The 18,758-nt window shown below is 36.3% G+C and overlaps 2 protein-coding genes and 1 pseudogene across 2 annotated transcripts; 2 read left to right on the forward strand and 1 right to left on the reverse strand.

Moving 5' to 3' along the window:
* The first annotated feature begins 3,838 nt into the window (after window positions 1–3,838).
* LOC120162624 (succinate dehydrogenase subunit 3-1, mitochondrial-like) lies at window positions 3,839–4,885 on the forward strand. The gene is made up of 2 exons (XM_039172732.1): window positions 3,839–4,080; window positions 4,185–4,885. The coding sequence occupies exons 1-2, from the start codon at window positions 3,951–3,953 to the stop codon at window positions 4,547–4,549; spliced, it is 495 nt and encodes a 164-aa protein (XP_039028663.1). The 5' UTR covers window positions 3,839–3,950; the 3' UTR covers window positions 4,550–4,885.
* Window positions 4,886–8,720: 3,835 nt separating this feature from the next.
* LOC120162704 (ammonium transporter 2-like) lies at window positions 8,721–10,257 on the forward strand. The gene is made up of 2 exons (XM_039172807.1): window positions 8,721–9,725; window positions 9,798–10,257. The coding sequence occupies exons 1-2, from the start codon at window positions 8,721–8,723 to the stop codon at window positions 10,221–10,223; spliced, it is 1,431 nt and encodes a 476-aa protein (XP_039028738.1). The 3' UTR covers window positions 10,224–10,257.
* Window positions 10,258–11,620: 1,363 nt separating this feature from the next.
* Window positions 11,621–13,349, reverse strand: LOC120162619 (annotated as a pseudogene).
* Window positions 13,350–18,758: the final 5,409 nt, after the last annotated feature.

Consider the following 18,758-nt stretch of genomic DNA (forward strand, 5'->3'; position numbering starts at 1 on the left):
ATGCTCAATTATTAGACATGCATAATGCAAGACGCGGTGCAGGGACCGCACCTTGCATAATTTGCCGGAACTTCTTGGCTTTAAAGCATCCTCTCTTGGCTATAAATAGCCCTCTCCCCGTAAACTCTCTCACAATTCACTCTCAACCGAGAAATTAATACAACAATCCTTTCAACCAGTAAATAACACCCCACAATCATCTTATATTTGATTCAGAAGTTCGTTCGATATTTCGTTATAAGATAATTTTGTTATAATATTTTTTTATTATACTTATTGTTTATTATGATAAAATAAATTAAAATTAAAATAAATCCAACCAAATTAACGAAATAAAATAAGTATTAAATAATAAATAAATAAAAAATTACAATAAAAAAGTCTAATAAACAACTAAATACAAATATAATAAAAAAAAAAAATTTATCGATGTCTGCGACGCGAATGTGCTCCGCAGGGCGGTGACTGTCGGTCTCGAGGAGAATTTCTTCGTATCACTGGTTGTGACTCCTAGCTGTCATTACCATCATCAACATCGTCGTCGTCGTTTTCGTCTTGAGCAGCTACATTAGGTTGATGAGGAGTTGATGACGATGAAACACCTCCATAGAATAAGAACCCTAGAGGTGTATGACTGACTATCCCACCGGCCTGGGAAAACTCATAAAACCCAAACATCGCTGAGTGTGAAAATTGTACAGGAAATGTCTGTGTTACGGCCATTGGTGATGAGACTGAACCCGCTAAAATGTGGGCATATGAACCCCAAATCGGATATACAAATATAGACCCATAATATCCTCCAGAAGGGGTCATAAAACTCTGTGACAGTGGCGGGGGGGTCATAAAACCAGGTGACAGTGGCGGCGGCGGCATCAGGTAACGGAATGACGGTGGCGGCATCACATATGGCTGTGATATATAAGTCACTATAGACGTTGGCTGCTGTGAAGGTCCTGTTGGTGCAGCTGAGGATGAACCGAAAGCACCTGTTCTCCGTCCACGAGTCGGGGGACGATGGTGCTGTGTCGGTGAACGTATCTGTCGACGTCGCTGAAAGGTCCACCCTCTTGCATCCTCGGAAAACAGAAACGATTTCCCGTTACTGTTGAACTACTCATAATAACCGTCAAAAACCATCAAGAGGTCATAAAAATGGGCTCTCTACGGGGAAGGCGCCGATATCGATCCTCCCACAACACGACCCACTCATGATGCCTCACCAGCCAATCTGTATTGGTTTTGCCGCGTCTATCTGTGCTATGCAACTCGTTCATATTACGAGGTGCTTCCGGAGTTGGTTGAAAACAACCAAATTACCGGAGCACGCGATCAGTGGAGTGCCACTCGACGATCGCATAACATATCAAAGGGACCATTCCCTATCCAAATATCTAATGGGCCCCTCAACTCAGGTAGGATCACCATCTTCACATCATCATTAGAATATGTCACCCATTCAAACTAAAACAAATATATATAGTTTTATCAAAATAATAATCTAATTATATAGCTATAATCTAAAATCGGTTTTTAAACATTAAAATGCATACCTGTGTGCCAGCCTTCTGATCGATTAACACCCTATTTTTTTTCTAAATCATCAAGTAGCTCCTGATGATTTTTCCTATCAGTAAACCACCTATTCAATGAAAAAAATTATTATACAATGTATAAAATGATTAATATACGAAATCAGTTTTATAATTACCTCAATATTAGCAGAAATACGAATGGGTTCTTGACAACGAGACAAAAAAGGGAAATCGATACCATGCCCAAGACTGGAGCTGCAGGAGACATCCGCCGAAAGTATTTTTCTGTAGTCAGTGGCTCGACACATCTCCCTGTACATAAAAGGCAAAACTGTTGAGCCCCAACTGAGTGATCCAACCAGACGAAAGTCATCAAGATGTCGCAACCACATACAGTGAACTTGGTTGCGCGATTTGTTCGGCATCAAAAACCCTCCTATCAGCTACAGTATGCATGCCCATGCATACATTTTAACTTTATCATCAGAGGTGTCATCGACCGACTCCTGAAAATTGGCATCTAACCAATTTAACGATATCCGACCACCGTTAAATCTTTCCGGGACATGTCCTAGATACTCCCGGCACAAAGCAGTCCATGAACTGTGCGCCATCCTCGATATCACATCTCCATCCACCGGAAGCCCCAGGTGCATAGAAACATCCTCAAGTGTAATCGTGCACTCTCCTCACGGAAGATGGAATGTGTGGGTCTCCGGCCTCCACCGCTCTACTAAGGCAGCAATAAGGTCTGATTCTATCTTATAATGACCCTCATATCTACATATGTGACCGAATCCAGCCTCTACTAAATACGGCAAGACACGGCTAGGTATCACTAACTTAAGGTTCCTAATAAAAGAATCTAATACACGGTCTCTCTCCTAAAATTAAATAATTACAAAAATTAATTTTTAAACTAATAATCATGCATTAAATAAATAAATTATTTCTAATAATTTAAATTAAATTAAAACATTAAAATGTTACTGTATCAACAAAATGTCACGATATATGATTTTCATCCAAGCGAAGTAGACCGTCTTACATTTTATATCTGCAAAAAAATTAATTAAATAAAATATTAAAAAATTTAAATACTTAAATAAATTAAAAATAAAACATTAAATATAATAAAATATACCTTAACCAGTTATAAGAGAATATAATAATATTTGAGAGAAGTTGAGATGATTTAGTATGATGAAAGTGATTGAGAATGAAGATATTTATAGGGAGGGGATGTGAACGGCCGGGATAGGTGGGTAATTAAACCTAAGGCGCGCCGCAGGGGGCGTACCTTTTCTGACGCGTGTCAGATTTAAAGGTAAAGCGCGACTCCTGCCCCATGCTATACTCCTATGTGGCGCCAGATCAGCGTAAAGTGCGCTGCAGGGGGCGCGCCTTATCCCACGTGGCACCAGATCAGTATAAAGCGCGCTGCAGAGGGCGCACCTTATTGCAAAGGGTGTTAGATCGAGAAAAATAGTCTGAAAGATGTCTGACAGAGAAATATATAGAGTATAGGTGATATTTCGGGAAAAACGCCATAGACTTACGCCTAAAAAATTCATTAAAATTTTTATTCAAGGATTTTTCAATTCTTTTTCTTGGAGAAGTTTTAGAAGTATTATTAATTAAATAGTCAGTTAGAATCTTTAACATTTGATGTTATATTTTGAGTATTTATATATAATTTTAATCTTGAATTTTTATCTTTTTAACACTTAAAAGAGGGTTAAAAGTATCTTATTAATTGTTTATATTATTTAAGAAATTTACAGAGAGTTACATGATCTCATTGAAAAAAACTGAATACTTTTATTATCGTTGAATTTTAAGAAATAACGATATTGATTAAATTGTCACATTAAGTTTATTTTTAAAATGAAAGATTACATTAGATGAAAAAATAATTCAAGAGTTATATTAATTTTTAAAGTATAAGAGCCTCATATATATTTTTTTAATTTTAAAATATTAATTTTATCATCAATTTTTTAATAATTGACAACATGCACGCACTACAAACATAATTGTTTAAAATTAAAAATTTTAGAGAAAAATAATCAACACTAAAACTACTTGATAAGTTATAGTGTGATATGTTCTACTAATTTTTATTTATCATTTTAATAAATTTAATATATATCTATATGATAATCTTTTAATAAATTTAATAATGAACTTTTAATTTTTTAATTTTTTTTTACATTTGAGAGATTTTTTTTCAAGAAAAGAAAATGTGTTAGTTTCATTTTTTTAATGTTCTTCTTAAGGTGTTATTTTGAGGGGGGGGGGGAACCTAGCACTTTCCTGCTATCATATAAAACATTTCAAATTCTGGAAGTAGTGTTAGATCCGTAAATCTCCAACGAAACTTTGGGAATTTTCTGTCTACCAATCAACACAGCTATGGCTTCTTCTCTAGCTCTCAAGAGGCTCGTCTCATCGAACATCCTCCCAAGCTCCTTGCGGCTGCTCCGCCCAATTGTCACCGCTCCGTCCGCCTCCAGAGTCTCTAACACCAATGCCATGCATGAAGGTGACGCTTCTATTTGTCTACGGATCTATTTTTCATTTCGATTTTCCCCTTCTGATTATAGAAGATTGATGCTGATTTTGGCCTTTCCATTTTTCGTGTTGCAGATGTGTTTGATCCTCTCTCTCCTTCAAGGAGCCCGAACAAAGTCGTGAACATTAGGGATCAATTAATGAAGAACCCGTTTCTCTCCGCTTCCCGTGGCATGGCAACGCTTGCGAAAGGCGAGTTCAAAGAATCAAATGAGGGGGAAACCAGCGAGCGAAAAAATATCCTTCGCCCGTTATCTCCTCATCTTCCTGTTTACAAGCCACAGCTTAATGCGACCCTTTCAATTACCAATAGAATCTCCGGGGCTTTCCTAACCACCGTGCTTCTGGTTTCTTATCTTCTTTCTCTGAAAATGGGTTCGGTTTGCTTAACCTATTCGAGTTTCTACCAATTCTTCTTTTATTCAGCAAAGCTTTTCTAGTGTCCACCTCAGTTTCTGCCTTAGCCCTGTCCTACCATACATATTATGGGATTCGTCATTTATTGATGGATCTGCTCAAAGTGGGTGTTCCCAAGGTCAAGTGAGGAGCAGTGGAATGATTTGGTGCAGCTTCAAATCGACTGATTAGCTGACCGAGTGGGTTTTTCTTTGTTTTGGGCCTTTCTGGCTTGTAGTACCTACTTTGTGTGGGGGGAAATAAAGGCTGAGAGTATAGCATGAAAAGCTGTTACTGCTCTTTTTTCTTTGGTTGAATAAACGAATATTTGTTAATGTTGAACCTTCAAAACCCAGTTAAAGTTAAAAGCTTCTTTGAACTTGCTAATGTAGTGATCTGTGTTGAATTAGGGATCTTGAATTAACAAGGTTTAGGGTTTTGTTTATCTTTTGAAAGTTTTGTGGTTTTCTCTTTATCATATTTCCTTTTGTTAACTCTGTTTTTGTTGCAGACAGACATGGTTTATCAATTGCTATGTACAGCAACCGAGTACATCTCGAATCTATATCTTCTTATATTATGCAACTTTTATTTCTTTATTTCTCCGTAGATATTTTCTCATCTTATAAAAAACGGTCCTAAATAGAAGGACGGCCGATCGCTATCAGTAAGGCATTTAAGCATTTTCCTAGCTTCGACCAGTAATTAGTAGTTCTAGTCATAACTCATGTGATCAGTTGGATTGTTTGATGCTTGGTAGGAATGTATTAAGGTTTGATTCAAAATAGGACATTGTGGTTTTCCAGATTGATAAGTGTCACCTCAGCTATTTTTAGGTTACAAGATATATTTCCCTAACCACTTGATACTCTGGATAATGGTAGAAGAAAGTGCAGTATGTTTAACTGAATAGTGCATTGGATTTAAATTTTGGAGTCGAATAACATTCCCATATCTTCATATTGACTTGTGAGATCTCTGAAGACTTCTATAGTTCTATTCTTCATATCTTCTGAACTGTTTTCTTGATTTTCTTCCCCCAAAAGTCTTCGGAGTTCCTTCCCCATATTGTATGTGAAATGGCTTAGAAGGGCTCTCTATTTACAATGCTTCGATTCTAACAGAACCTAACATCTTTAATTTTACCTCTGAATTAGTTTAATTTAATTGGAAATAAAACATTATGACTCGTAGTCTTTGAAATTCAATTCATCAAAGTTTGAATGCGAATTCTCAAGAGCGTTCTATCCTGCCATTAGTTGAACCTAAGATACTGCTACAACATTTTTCTTTTATGAAAGATGTAATCAGGTTTGTATACAGTTATCCTTGATAGCATGTAAGTGGCTTTCTTTATATTGGACAGTGATTCTCCTGCTCCCTCGTATTATCTTACCTGCTGCTTTCCTTACAGATTGATCACACCTGCCCCGGTTGGTTCAATCCAGAGAGTTCAACTGTATTTGCAGTATAATTCTTACTTGCCTGGTTGCCACCCAAGACCAAACCCTTTGTCACAACCGTGTACATTCCTCTCTGAAAGTCGATGTTATAGCCAAGTAGTCGTTGAATCCGAAATGTGAGCATGTTTAGGAAACCGTCAGCAGAGTAGCCGAGACTCTGCAAGGAGTGATGGCATAGTTTTTTTTTTTTGGTACAACTCACACTCCTAGCATATCACTGCTACACACCAATAGGAACAAACAAGATTGTGCAATGTGATCCAGATCAGGCAACTGCTTAAAGTAGTAATGGATGCGTTCAAAACGAGTGAAGCATTGGGGATTGTCAGCCAGCCAGCCAGCTTCAGTATTAGTTTTGGTACTAATACTAATTCAACTGCCTAAAGTACTAATATATCTTTTCTTCCCACTCAATTCAACCTTCAAAAATTATTTTTCCAAGTCCAATTTTTTGATTTTGAATCTTCTTCTATATCTATCTACCCACTAAATTCAACCTTTTAAAACTATTCTTCCAACTACAACCATTTGATTTCCGATCATCAAAAGTCAAGAATTATTCTAGACCGGTTTATCAAGTTTCAAACATTATTTATCAAAATGTCTTTATCTCGCCACTTGTAGATGGTGAGGTTAATATATTAGAAAAGGTTGATACCTTTTTTAATTTGAGATTATTTCACTGACGCGATTTGATTGATCTCGTTTCTTACGGATGTTGAGATTGATATTTCTTAAATTTTAGACCCAACACTTTATTGAGTTTTATTTTACAACACATTAACTTCATCTATTATAGATGTCAAGATATTAGTATAAATTTCAGATCTTAATGAATAATGTTTGAGTTTCAACAACTAAAATTTGAATATTGAATATTTTGAATAAGGTTTAATATAAAAATAAGTGTTTGAGTTATACTGTTTTTCTCATTTATGTGCTTAAATTATTTTTCGATCAATTTATGTGTGTAATATTACAAACATGATTATTTTAAGTATCTTGATTGTTAAAAAATCTAGTTATGGGGACACATGTCATATTCTAATAATTTTAAAGATAATATTTTAAAAAATTAAAAATAAATTATTACTCAATAAAAGAGTAATGATCTTGACCCGCCTTAATTAAGTAAATAAATATCTTATGGGCACTCGAGCAAGATTTGCCAGGAAATATTAAAAGCTCGAGTGTATTGTTTCGATTTGTTTTCTTATTTATATTCTTAGAAATTAAACTACTTCTCTTATTGTATTTTCTTTTTTAATTGATAATAAATTATTAAAGTAGCCTTACAAATCACAATTCCAATAATTGTCATTAGGAACCGTTAAACAATTGTTCATTTATTAATTTTTGTCGATTTATTTTTGTTAGGACAGCTACAATCGTATTCTATTCTCGTTTAATTTGTTTGATATGAACTTCTCAATTATTTTAAAGGAATAATAGAAGTGAAACATAATAATTTAATCTATATTAAGTGCTTTGATTTTTTATTAAAGAAAATATAATAATACTAAAAAATTAATAAGTGATATTAGTTGAATTGTGTGCGTGTAGATACCAGTTTCGTTTTATTTGTAAGAGAACCTAGACAATATTATATTAATAAATAATCCTAAATATTTATATATATTTTTTATAATATACGGAATTATGGTTTCAAGTCACATCCCTTCACGATTTATTTATGATTCTTATATTTAAGGTAAATAATAAATACACAAAAACTGCATTTAATTTCATATTTTAAATTATTTTTAAATCAATTATCATAAGATAATTGTAATTATGGTTAATAATATTTTAATATATAAAGTTGTAACTTATTATTATTTTGATGCTTGAAAATCTTTTTATTCTATCTCATTCTTGAATTTTTGAATATTATGAGACAATTATAAGGTAATATCTGTTTAACATCTTTTTTAAGCATTGACAACGTATACATATCCAGTAGATACAATTGCTCGAACTCATATCCTCTAAAAGGAAAAACACTTTCTTTGATTACTCCGATTACTTAATTAGTTCGATCCCATAACTTTTATTTTGAATAAATCCTACTTAGGATTAGAGGAAGAAAAATTTGCTCCTAATGGCCATTGAAACCACAACTTAAAAGAGATAAAAGTGAAAAGTGTCAATTGAAAATTTTTAATCACTTACTTTAGAGATTGTTGACTAATCCCGAAAGTTTTTAGATAAAAAAAACATATATTATATATATATATATATATATAAAAGCACGACACTTTAATAACATACCAAATAATACGAATTTAATTGAAAAACACTTCATAAATACAAAAAGTCATGTGGCCCTTTTATAGCATCCTTTCACTTGTATGAAACCATCCAAACCGAACATATGTTTAGGTAGCCCCTACAACAGTAATACCACATACACCTATGACTGCAATTTCATCATTTAGAAATAGGTTTAAATATTCCAACAAACCATGCCAACGGGTGTGTTCTACTATCACATGCTTTCACCCATCTCCCGAATCGATAATTTCAACTTGGAAAGTCTAATTTAAATATGGGAATGATCAAATGAAATAAAATAAGAATCCCTTTCTTGATTCGTTACCTACCTTCCCTGGAATTTCCCAGAAATAATTAGTATCTTTGTTACAAGTAAGGATAAGAATGTTGGTCCTCGATGCATTCTCACTTTCTTTAATCATAAATTAATATAAGACTGGTTAAGCACTACGTATAACAAAATTATCTGGCAGCTTCCATGGCTGATCAGATAGCCTATACAGCACAAGAGATCGCACCAGCGGTTCCCGGATGGCTAAACAAAGGAGACAACGCATGGCAAATGACGGCATCGACTCTGGTGGGAATTCAGAGCATGCCTGGACTTGTAATCCTATATGCGAGTATCGTGAAGAAGAAATGGGCAGTCAACTCGGCTTTCATGGCCCTTTATGCCTTTGCAGCAGTTCTGATTTGTTGGGTCCTTTTATGCTACCGTATGGCCTTTGGTGACGAGCTCCTCCCTTTCTGGGGGAAAGGTGCACCGGCTCTTAGCCAAAACTACCTCGTTGGCCGAGCCAATGTCCCCGAGAGGGTCGCCACCGAGCCTCTTTATCCCATGGCAACGCTTGTATATTTCCAATTCACTTTTGCTGCTATCACTCTTATTCTGCTGGCTGGTTCTGTTCTTGGTCGCATGAGTATCAGGGCATGGATGGCATTTGTCCCACTTTGGCTTATATTCTCCTATACCGTCGGAGCTTATTGCTTCTGGGGTGGTGGTTTTCTCTATCGATGGGGTGCCATCAACTACTCCGGCGGATACGTGATCCACCTTTCCTCCGGGATCTCCGGTCTCACAGCCGCATACTGGGTAGGCCCCAGGATCAAGTGCGACAGAGAAAGGTTTATTCCGAACAACGTTCTGCTGATGCTTGCGGGTGCCGGATTGGTGTGGATGGGATGGTCAGGGTTCAACGGAGGAGCCCCGTATGCTGCAAGCATTGACTCTTCGATAGCAGTACTCAACACAAATGTTTCCGCAGCAACCAGCATTCTCGTCTGGACTTGTCTCGATGTGGTGTACTTCGGGAAGCCTTCCGTTATTGGTGCAGTTCAGGGAATGATTACCGGACTCGCTTGCATCACACCAGGAGCAGGCTTGGTGCAATCTTGGGCTGCTATAATCATCGGAATACTTGCCGGAAGTGTTCCATGGGCATCCATGATGATCATTCACAAGAAATGCAGTTGGTTACAAAAGGTATGTCACATTGAAATGCACCCTAATGTTGAATCCATCAAAGTTTGTTGATTGGTATAATCATTGCCACAGGTAGATGATGCTCTGGGTGTATTTCACACGCACGCGGTGGCTGGCCTGATGGGCGGTCTCCTCACGGGGCTACTGGCGGAGCCAAACCTCTGTAGGCTGATACTGTCGAAGGACACAAGGGGTGCACTTTATGGGGGGAATGGAGGGGTTCAATTGGCGAAGCAAATAGTAGCGGCTTTCTTTGTAATTGCTTGGAATGTGACGTCCACGACGTTGATTCTTCTAATGATAAGGCTGGTTATACCATTGAGAATGCCGGATAACCTGCTTGAGATCGGAGATGACGCCGTCCACGGAGAAGAAGCATATGCTCTTTGGGGAGATGGAGAACAATTTGAGCAAAGAAACTACGGTTGGCATGCAGTGGAGGTGACATCACCTACACCTTACATCAATGGTGCAAGAGGAGTAACCATCGACCTGTAATTAGCTGCGCATATGCATTGGTTTTAGATTTCAACTAAGCTGTTTAGTATTATGTGATTAAATCATGCCAAATGTTGAACTAAAATTTTATTCATCGCCTCTACAATATATATTTCGTCTTAGGCTTACTAGTTTGCTCTCATGCTTTTCGAGCTCGTCTCGTTACCCAACGAAGAAAGACTTCGCATTCATATTTCCTTAAATCCATAAATCTCTAAGTTTATCGCTGAATTCAATCAAACTTTCATTCGATACATCTATGCACACATTAGCAGAAAGATGATAAAACAAGGCTCGATGATGAGTGGGTAAGCGGCCGGTGATAACAACTGCGATGGGATAGTCGATGACGAAGTTGATGCTATGAGATTAAGAATTTAATTTGTTGTTGTCGTAGATTTTAGAGAAATTTTGACTATATATTAAGCAGAATTAATGGGTTTTATCCCAAGAAGTTTATCTATCTACGTTGAGAAATCTCCTTCGATTGAGAAGAGAGCCCAGGCGGCTCCGCATGCTGGTTGCGGATGCCTTGAAACGGATGATTTCCCTACCAGTTACCAAGGAGTTGATGTCATATGTATAAATGGGTTCTAAGTCACGGAATGCTTGCATGCAATGGTGAAAAGGAAAATATGTTTCTTCAAGGAAACTTTATAACTCTGATAACAATTAGGACAAGCAAATGATTTTGTTTCGACAGAGAAAAACCTTGGTTATCTGTGTTCGAGCATAACCTATTCAACTACTTGTATGTGAGTTTAGATGATTTTTTTGGGAAAAAAAATCTTATCATTGGTTAATCATTTTTAATTAACCAATAAAATAAAACTACTACTATTATTATAGGGATGGGTATGGATTGCAATGGATTGAACTTTTGGTCATTCTTATCTGATTCGAAAATTACACACCCTTCATTTGATCTGAACTCGACCCACCCTTTTGAGATAAAATCTGAACTCGACCCTACTTGAAAAAATATATTTATAAAAAATATTACTTTTATTTAATAAAAAATAGAAACTTAATTTGAAAAAAGAAATAATATACATAAGGATATTATTGTAATTATCTCTAAATATATAAGGTAAAATTCATTTTTTTCGGGTAGAATATTTTTCACCCTAAACTCGAATCAAACCCAATGCCTCTAAAAAAATCCGATCCGACCTGAATTCAAATATTTTTTTTTAATATTAACTCGATCGGTTCGAGTCAAAATCCGTTGGATTCGAGTCCCATGCTAATCCCTAATTATTGAAGAAAACAAAATCATACATTTTATCTTTCTATTTTCTACCCATTTAATTTTCTAATCTACCCAGCAAAAGCAACAATAGTCAATAGCTCGAAGTCAACTTCAAATTAAGGGATTTATATAGGTAGACCAGACATTGGCTTCTAAGAAATGTCCAAGGTCATAGTATATATTTACACATAGGCCTAAGAACAAAAGGTTTGGTTCACAAACACACAACTGCAAGATGCCTAATCTGAATAAGTACCTTCAAACATAATGCAAAGCAAGGATTATACAAACTAATTAACATACATTACAATCACACTGATACTCTTGTCAATTGGATCCCGCACTCAGCAGCTTCATTCTCAACCCTCAAGCAGCGGCAACCGACTTCGGATTAGTTGCAGCTGCCAACTTTGAGGGAGGAGGACCACCAGGACCAGAGGTAGAGGCGGGAGTACCGTGTTTAGCATCATTTTTGGCCTCTGGTGGCGGCGGTGGCGGCGGTGGCTTGGTCTTCATGTGGGGAGGAGGATTATGCTTCAGCTTCACGAGTAGCTGTCTCATCCTGGAGAGATCAGTTGGCTTTCCAGGCTTAGGTCCCTGGATCACAACGATGGAAGGTTTCTTTCCCTTCTTCTCTATAGTCGGCACCTCATTCGGGATGATCTCTGCAATTTGCCTTCCAGTAATTTTTCTCCGCCTCGGCATGGAACTTCTCCCGATTTTCCAAATATACCTGCCAATATATGATCCAAAACATGAGTCATTTGGACTTGCATGAGCATAAAAAAGAACAACACCGTATACACTAACACACAGGGATGAACAGAGGAGACTGCCGGCCATCATCTTCTGTTTTTACCTCTAAAATTTTATAAATTCATCCTCTAAACATAAAATAATATGTCCGTCCCACTAATACAATATCGTCGCTCCACTTAACTTCAGAACCAGCTCAGTTAGCAATCATAGGAAACCCAGAACAACACCATAACACAAGATTTTCATAATATGAAATTGATGGGCAAAACATATAGTTCATTCGATGGAATAAAAACATGGTATGCTATAAGAATTGTGAATTTGAACTATCAGTATCACCTTCTCCTTGTCTCTGTTGGATGCTTTGTTCTTTTCAACAGCTATACTTATTTTCTTATAGAATTCAACTTTGTACTCCTCTGCTTCCTTTTTTATTTGCTCCACCATCTCCTTCTCTTTCTTCTCCTTCTCCTCCAGTCGAATCAGGTTCTGTCTGCGAATCAATAAATCCAAACTAAACTTTTAAAAACATAATCAATAATAAATGGAACAATTCCTTCCATATTTATTATAGAAAGTTTAGGTTGATTGTTTTAAAAGTTTGAGTTAATCAAAATGAATAGAAATGAAGTTCAACTCAGTAACTTGTGATCGTAAACTTACCTGCGCCACTCTCTCAAAGCAGAGCCTTCTTCTGGATCCATCTCAGCAGGCGGCGGCAAGACCGGCCCATTGGATCCTCCAAACTGATCATCTTTGAATCCCTCCCCGTTTTGCTCCGGTGAGAAAGCAGAATATCCACCACCGCTACCGTAGATCGGAGGTGGAGAAGGTGTTTCGGGCATCGATTGTGATGAGAAGACGTCATCTCCGGTACCTGGCGACTGATTGTTGAACATCGGAGGGGAATCGGGCACTGATCCCTTCACCGAGTCGGCTTCCAAAGACTGGGATTGGTGGGAAGCGAGGCGAGGGTCGTAGCCTAAGTAGCCATCATCGTCAAAAGTCGACATCGGTTCTGAAGGATCTATTTGTCCTGATCCGACACTACCCTAACCGATAGCTTGCTGTTTCAGTGAATCTCTGTCTCTCAGTACATTCTTCTAGCTCTCCTTCGCACCCCTTAAAAATTGACGATTTGACCAAACTGATATTATTTAATTGAATATTTACTATTTTAGTATCGGTTGATATATTTTTTGAAGTGTCATCCTTTCGGTTGAGTTGACAAAAGGTACGTGTTCGGAAACGCGTTTTATCCGTGTTTTCGTTGAGTTGGATGTCACGTGTGGAAGACGCATCATCGGAGACACGTATTTACGGGATTCTGATGACTCGACTGCCGCGCTGATATTTTGTTTAATAATAAATATTTTATTTTTATTATTATTATAAATTAGTAATATATTATGTAAAGTGTTTCGATTATAATATAAGAATTATTAAATGTATTTTGTTAATGTGTGTTAAAGGTGGAGTGAATTATCTACATTAATATGATAGAACAATATATGAAAACCAGTTTTGATTTTATTGTAGTTATAAGAAAAATGTATGAAATTATAATATTACACATATGGTTATATTATTATTTTTGATTTTGATTATCGATCTATTAATTTTATCAGTTAATTATTTAAATGTTATCAATCTAGTCATCTCTTATCAATATTTAACGAAAATATTGATGCATAATTTTAATAAATTAGTATAATTACATATTTAATCTTCAAGACTTACATATTTTATGAAATTAGTCTTATTGAAAATTTAATTTAATAAATTTAATCATCCAATCAAAACATGAAATGTGTCTTCGTATACATAATTTTTTTAATAACTTTTAATTTGTTTAATTTAATATTTTTCTCTATTTAGAAGGTGGAATTATTATTATATTTTAAAAAAATTTATAACTAATAATATTAATTATTATATTAAATAAATATATTGAAAATATTTATGTATTTAAAAGTTAAAAAAAATTATTTAGGTGTACATACATTGACAAATTATATAAAATGCAATAACATTAAATTATTAGAAACAAAAACATTCATTTAAATACAATATTAATTACATAAGAGTTAACGGTTATATGATGATAACAGAGCTGGACATTTTTTTCTATTGTGCCCGATGTTTCTACAATGCCCACATCGTTTTTGTTCTGTTGACTTCTCCCGAATATCCATATCACAATGTATTCTAGTAGATTTTGGACGACCTGAGTCCCTCAATAGCAATGGATATGGTACAATTGTAAGTCAAGTTTGAATCTCATTTGGGTCTCTTTCGTTTCCTATGGGCAGAAACTCAAATTCATATACCTTGAATACTTGTGAAAGTTGGTATACGAGATCAAAATAATTTTTGTAGTCCAAATGCGAATGTGAGCAAGCTGCAATGACATGAGAGCATGGATATTTGAGTGCTTGAAAGAAACCACAATCGCACCACCTCTCTTGCAGATTAACTCTGAAATAGTTAGCTCCAATCCCTTGCAGAGGATGTGGCATTTCGGTTACACGAAACAATTCACGGGTGCGAGAAAAATTTGTAACTAACATCCCATTTGATGCAGCCACTTTTTTCTGTAAATCAACTACTAGTCTTGGGTGGTAAATATGGCCGTTTGCATCCAAGTAGAGTTCCACCGGCTTTGCAAAGAGTTGGCCCAAACGAAAATCGTTTTAACCAACGCCGTGACTGGTAAATGACGCGCCCCCTTTAAGGTTGAATTTATTGCTTCAGCCAAGTTTGTTGTCATATAACCATAGCGATACCCCCCGTCATATGCATTTGTCCACATTTCTTTGCTGATGTCCATAATGTACTCGCACCCCTTCTTATTTTTTCCAAACAGCTCTTTTAGCATCGACTCAAACCTTTGAGGTAAGAGTTCGTAACCTAATCCATTAGAAATATGTAATAGTTAATATGAAGTATAAATAAGTAATAAGAAATTGAAAGAAAAATTGGGAAAAAGTAACATACCCATCCGCACGACTAACTGACGTTCATCGTTCTTCTTGTATTTTCCGTAATAGTTTGCCGTAATATGACGGACACAATAACGATGTTGAACATGTGGAGGTCTATACATTGTATCCAAAGAGTCCATTGCTGCTTTTATCCAGGGTCCTCGGTCTGAAATAATGCATACTCGTTCCCTGGTGACAACATGTAAACGTAAATTTTTAAGGTAAAAAGCCCAAGACTCAGTGTCTTCTCCTTGAACGAGGGCAAACGCAACAGGAAGAATATTGCGGTTTCCATCTTGGACCACAACCAATAATAAAACTTGCTTGTATTTCCCATACAAGAAAGTACATCAATTTGGACAACTGGTTTACAGTACTTGACTGCATTAATACACTGAGGGTAAGTCCAAAAGACACGGTAAAATTGGCAGCGATCGCGAACCATTCGATCATTCACGTAATGATGTTGAGTTTCGAACTCAACAATTGTCCCGGGATTAAGTCTTTGCACAACATGAAACCAACTGGGCAGCTCGTTGTAAGAGGAATCTCATTCGCCATGAAGTTTGCAAATGGCATTCTGTTTTGCCAACCACGCTTTTTTATATGAGACAGTGTACCCATATTGTGACTGTATAGCAGAAATCAACACTGCAATAGCTATATAAGAGCTTTGCTTCACAATGGGCATGATTGCTTGGCAAATAATGTTGGAGTCCAAGTTGGGATGATCCTGGTTTATACCTCTTGCACAACATGTATGAGGACCGTTGTATCTGGTTAGTTCCCATAAGTTGTTCTTCCTCTTCCTCTTTGATACACGTACCATCCATTGATATCCGTTGTCACGTTGGACGCAGTAGCAGACATATTTCTCCGTGTTAGATCGATCAACTCGGGACTGAACTGAGTTACGAATATTGTAACTCTTTATTGCCATCATTGCTTCCTCCTTCGATGCGAACTCCATTCCAATATATAAATTACCGTCATTGACTGATAATTGAAGTCCATAGTTGCCAACATCAGGAAGATCTGGAAATTCAGGCTCATACATTGCATCATAATCAGCCTCATACATATGTGCAAGAAGTTCGGCTGATGTTGTATTTATCGGAACGTCATCCTCGTCATCATCAGAATGTACGTTAAACTGTGGTGAGTCAGGTTCAACGAATAATCCCGTTTCAGCACCATCTGTACCTGGCTCCCGAAGAGGTTCTTCTGGTGAAGATGAGGGTTCCTCCGATAATCCAATGTTGAAGTCAAATAAGTTCCCGCTTGCGTGTCCTCCCCTTGAACTTGAGGCCATTGTATCATGTGGGATGTGAATAGACTGCCGTCTCGTTGGCATTTCCATATGTAAGTCGAAAACATTGGCAGATGAATGTCTGCCCCTTGAAGTAGAAGAGATGTTGCCATATGGATTATTGGTGATGCCACGTGGGTTGAGATCATAAGCAGTTGCAGATGAATGCATTCTTATTGAACTTGATGGCATGGTATCTGGCGTTGGATCCGCCATTAATGATGTGAAATCATTACAGATAAGTTATGTCGGGCTATCAACTTGATCAGCTTGATATGCAATGCCAAAGTGAGAGGAATATGAGAGACCACGAGTTGCACGAACATCAATAAAAGTGGCATACATTTTAATAAGAGATTATGAACTCCCCATATGAGCATCAGCCATCATAGAAACATCATCATCGTTTGAAAGCTGAAATGATGTATACGTGAGCGAAAAAAGTTCAGTAGGAAATCTGTACTGAAGTGAAGATAGTCTTCTCTGGCCTGCTACACGAATCTTTAACGAAATTTTTATGATTAACTCCTCAATTGTGATGTTTCTCTTCAAGGTTAAGGGGATATAATGATCTGACTCAAAAAAAACCCTCTCTTCAGCTTCCTTAATTTCTCCATCATACAAAACAACAGCAGAAAGATGACTCATTTTCAGAGAATTTTAGAATTTAGAGTTTGGGAATTTGAGAATTTGAAAGCTTGTGAACTGAAGTTTGTTTGAAAGTTTATAATACGTTGCATATAATAGTGTCTATAATCGGAGTACTATTCACATGAAGACGCGTTCCCGGGGGCGCGCCTTCCATTATTTTGTCAGAGAATATGTTATCATTGCCCTATTATGTCACTCATGTCCCTCGGGGACACTATTCATATCAGTACCTATTATTTCTCAGGGGACTTGAAGGCGTGTTCCCGGGGGTGCGCCTTCCATTATTTTGTCAGAGAATATGTTATCATTTCCCTATTATGTCATTCATGTCCCTCGGAGACACTATTCATATCAGTACATATTATTTCTCAGGGGACTTGAAGGCGTGTTCCCGGGGGCGCGCCTTCCATTATTTTGTCAGAGAATATGTTATCATTGCCCTATTATATCACTCATGTCCCTCGGGGACACTATTCATATCAGTACCTATTATTTATCAGGGGACTTGAAGGCACGTTCCCGGGGGTGCGCCTTCCATTATTTTGTCTGAGAATATGTTATCATTGCCCTATTATGTCACTCATGTCCCTCGGGGACACTAGATGGATTGTGAAATCAGGTAAATTATAACCAAAATTTAACTTCTTTTAAAAGTTCAGCAAGTTAAGAATAAATTATACATATAGATTAATTTAAGTTCATAACTTAAATTAAAACGTTATGTGAAGTTTGAATAAATTTGATAAAATGTTATGGATAAATTGAATAAATGTGAAGTGATAAGTTGATTGTGACATTGAAATTGTATGGAATGAGCATCGAGATGTTTTTACGAATAAATGTGAAGTGATAAGTTGATTTTAATGTATACGTTTTAATATATATGTTAATGATAAAAGCATATGTATGGATAAATTTAATTTCAATTTAATTATTGTGAACTATAATTGGAATATAACTTTTAATTTCGAATACAATTGGAATATTAAGTTGAAATTTAATGTTAAATTTCGAATACTATAATTTATATTTTAATTTTAAATTTCGATTAATATTATTTTTATTTTTATTTTAAATTTCGAATAATATAATTTGTATTTTAAAAACATTTATCAAACATTTAATGTTAAATGTGAATAAAAAATAACATTAAAAATATGTATGTAACATCCATGAAACATTTAAATAACATAACCAAATTACATAAAATTCTGAAATATAACTATTTAAATAACATTAAAATACAACTGGATCACTGATGCCGTCTTCTCGAATGAGTTCCACATGGCGGTGGTTGTCTATTTCGTGGAGGATTTCTTCGTGGAACTTGTTCTTCAGTCTCCTCATCTTCACTATCATCATCAGCAGCATTTTCTTCATTTGGTGTAGATGACGCTGAAGGGGCTGAAGGACCTGTATAAAATAACGACCCTGGAGGAGTGCAAGTAACAATCCCACCGCTCCCCGGGAGCTGTGAAAACTGTGGAAACATTGGCATCGATGTCTGTGATCCAGATGGAGATTGAGGTGTCTGCGGAGAAGGACCACCAGCCAAATAAGATGCATATAAACCATATGCT

This window comes from Hibiscus syriacus, unplaced genomic scaffold (assembly GCF_006381635.1).
Source record: "Hibiscus syriacus cultivar Baekdansim isolate YM2019G1 unplaced genomic scaffold, ASM638163v2 tig00111403_pilon, whole genome shotgun sequence".
Taxonomy (NCBI): domain Eukaryota; kingdom Viridiplantae; phylum Streptophyta; class Magnoliopsida; order Malvales; family Malvaceae; genus Hibiscus; species Hibiscus syriacus.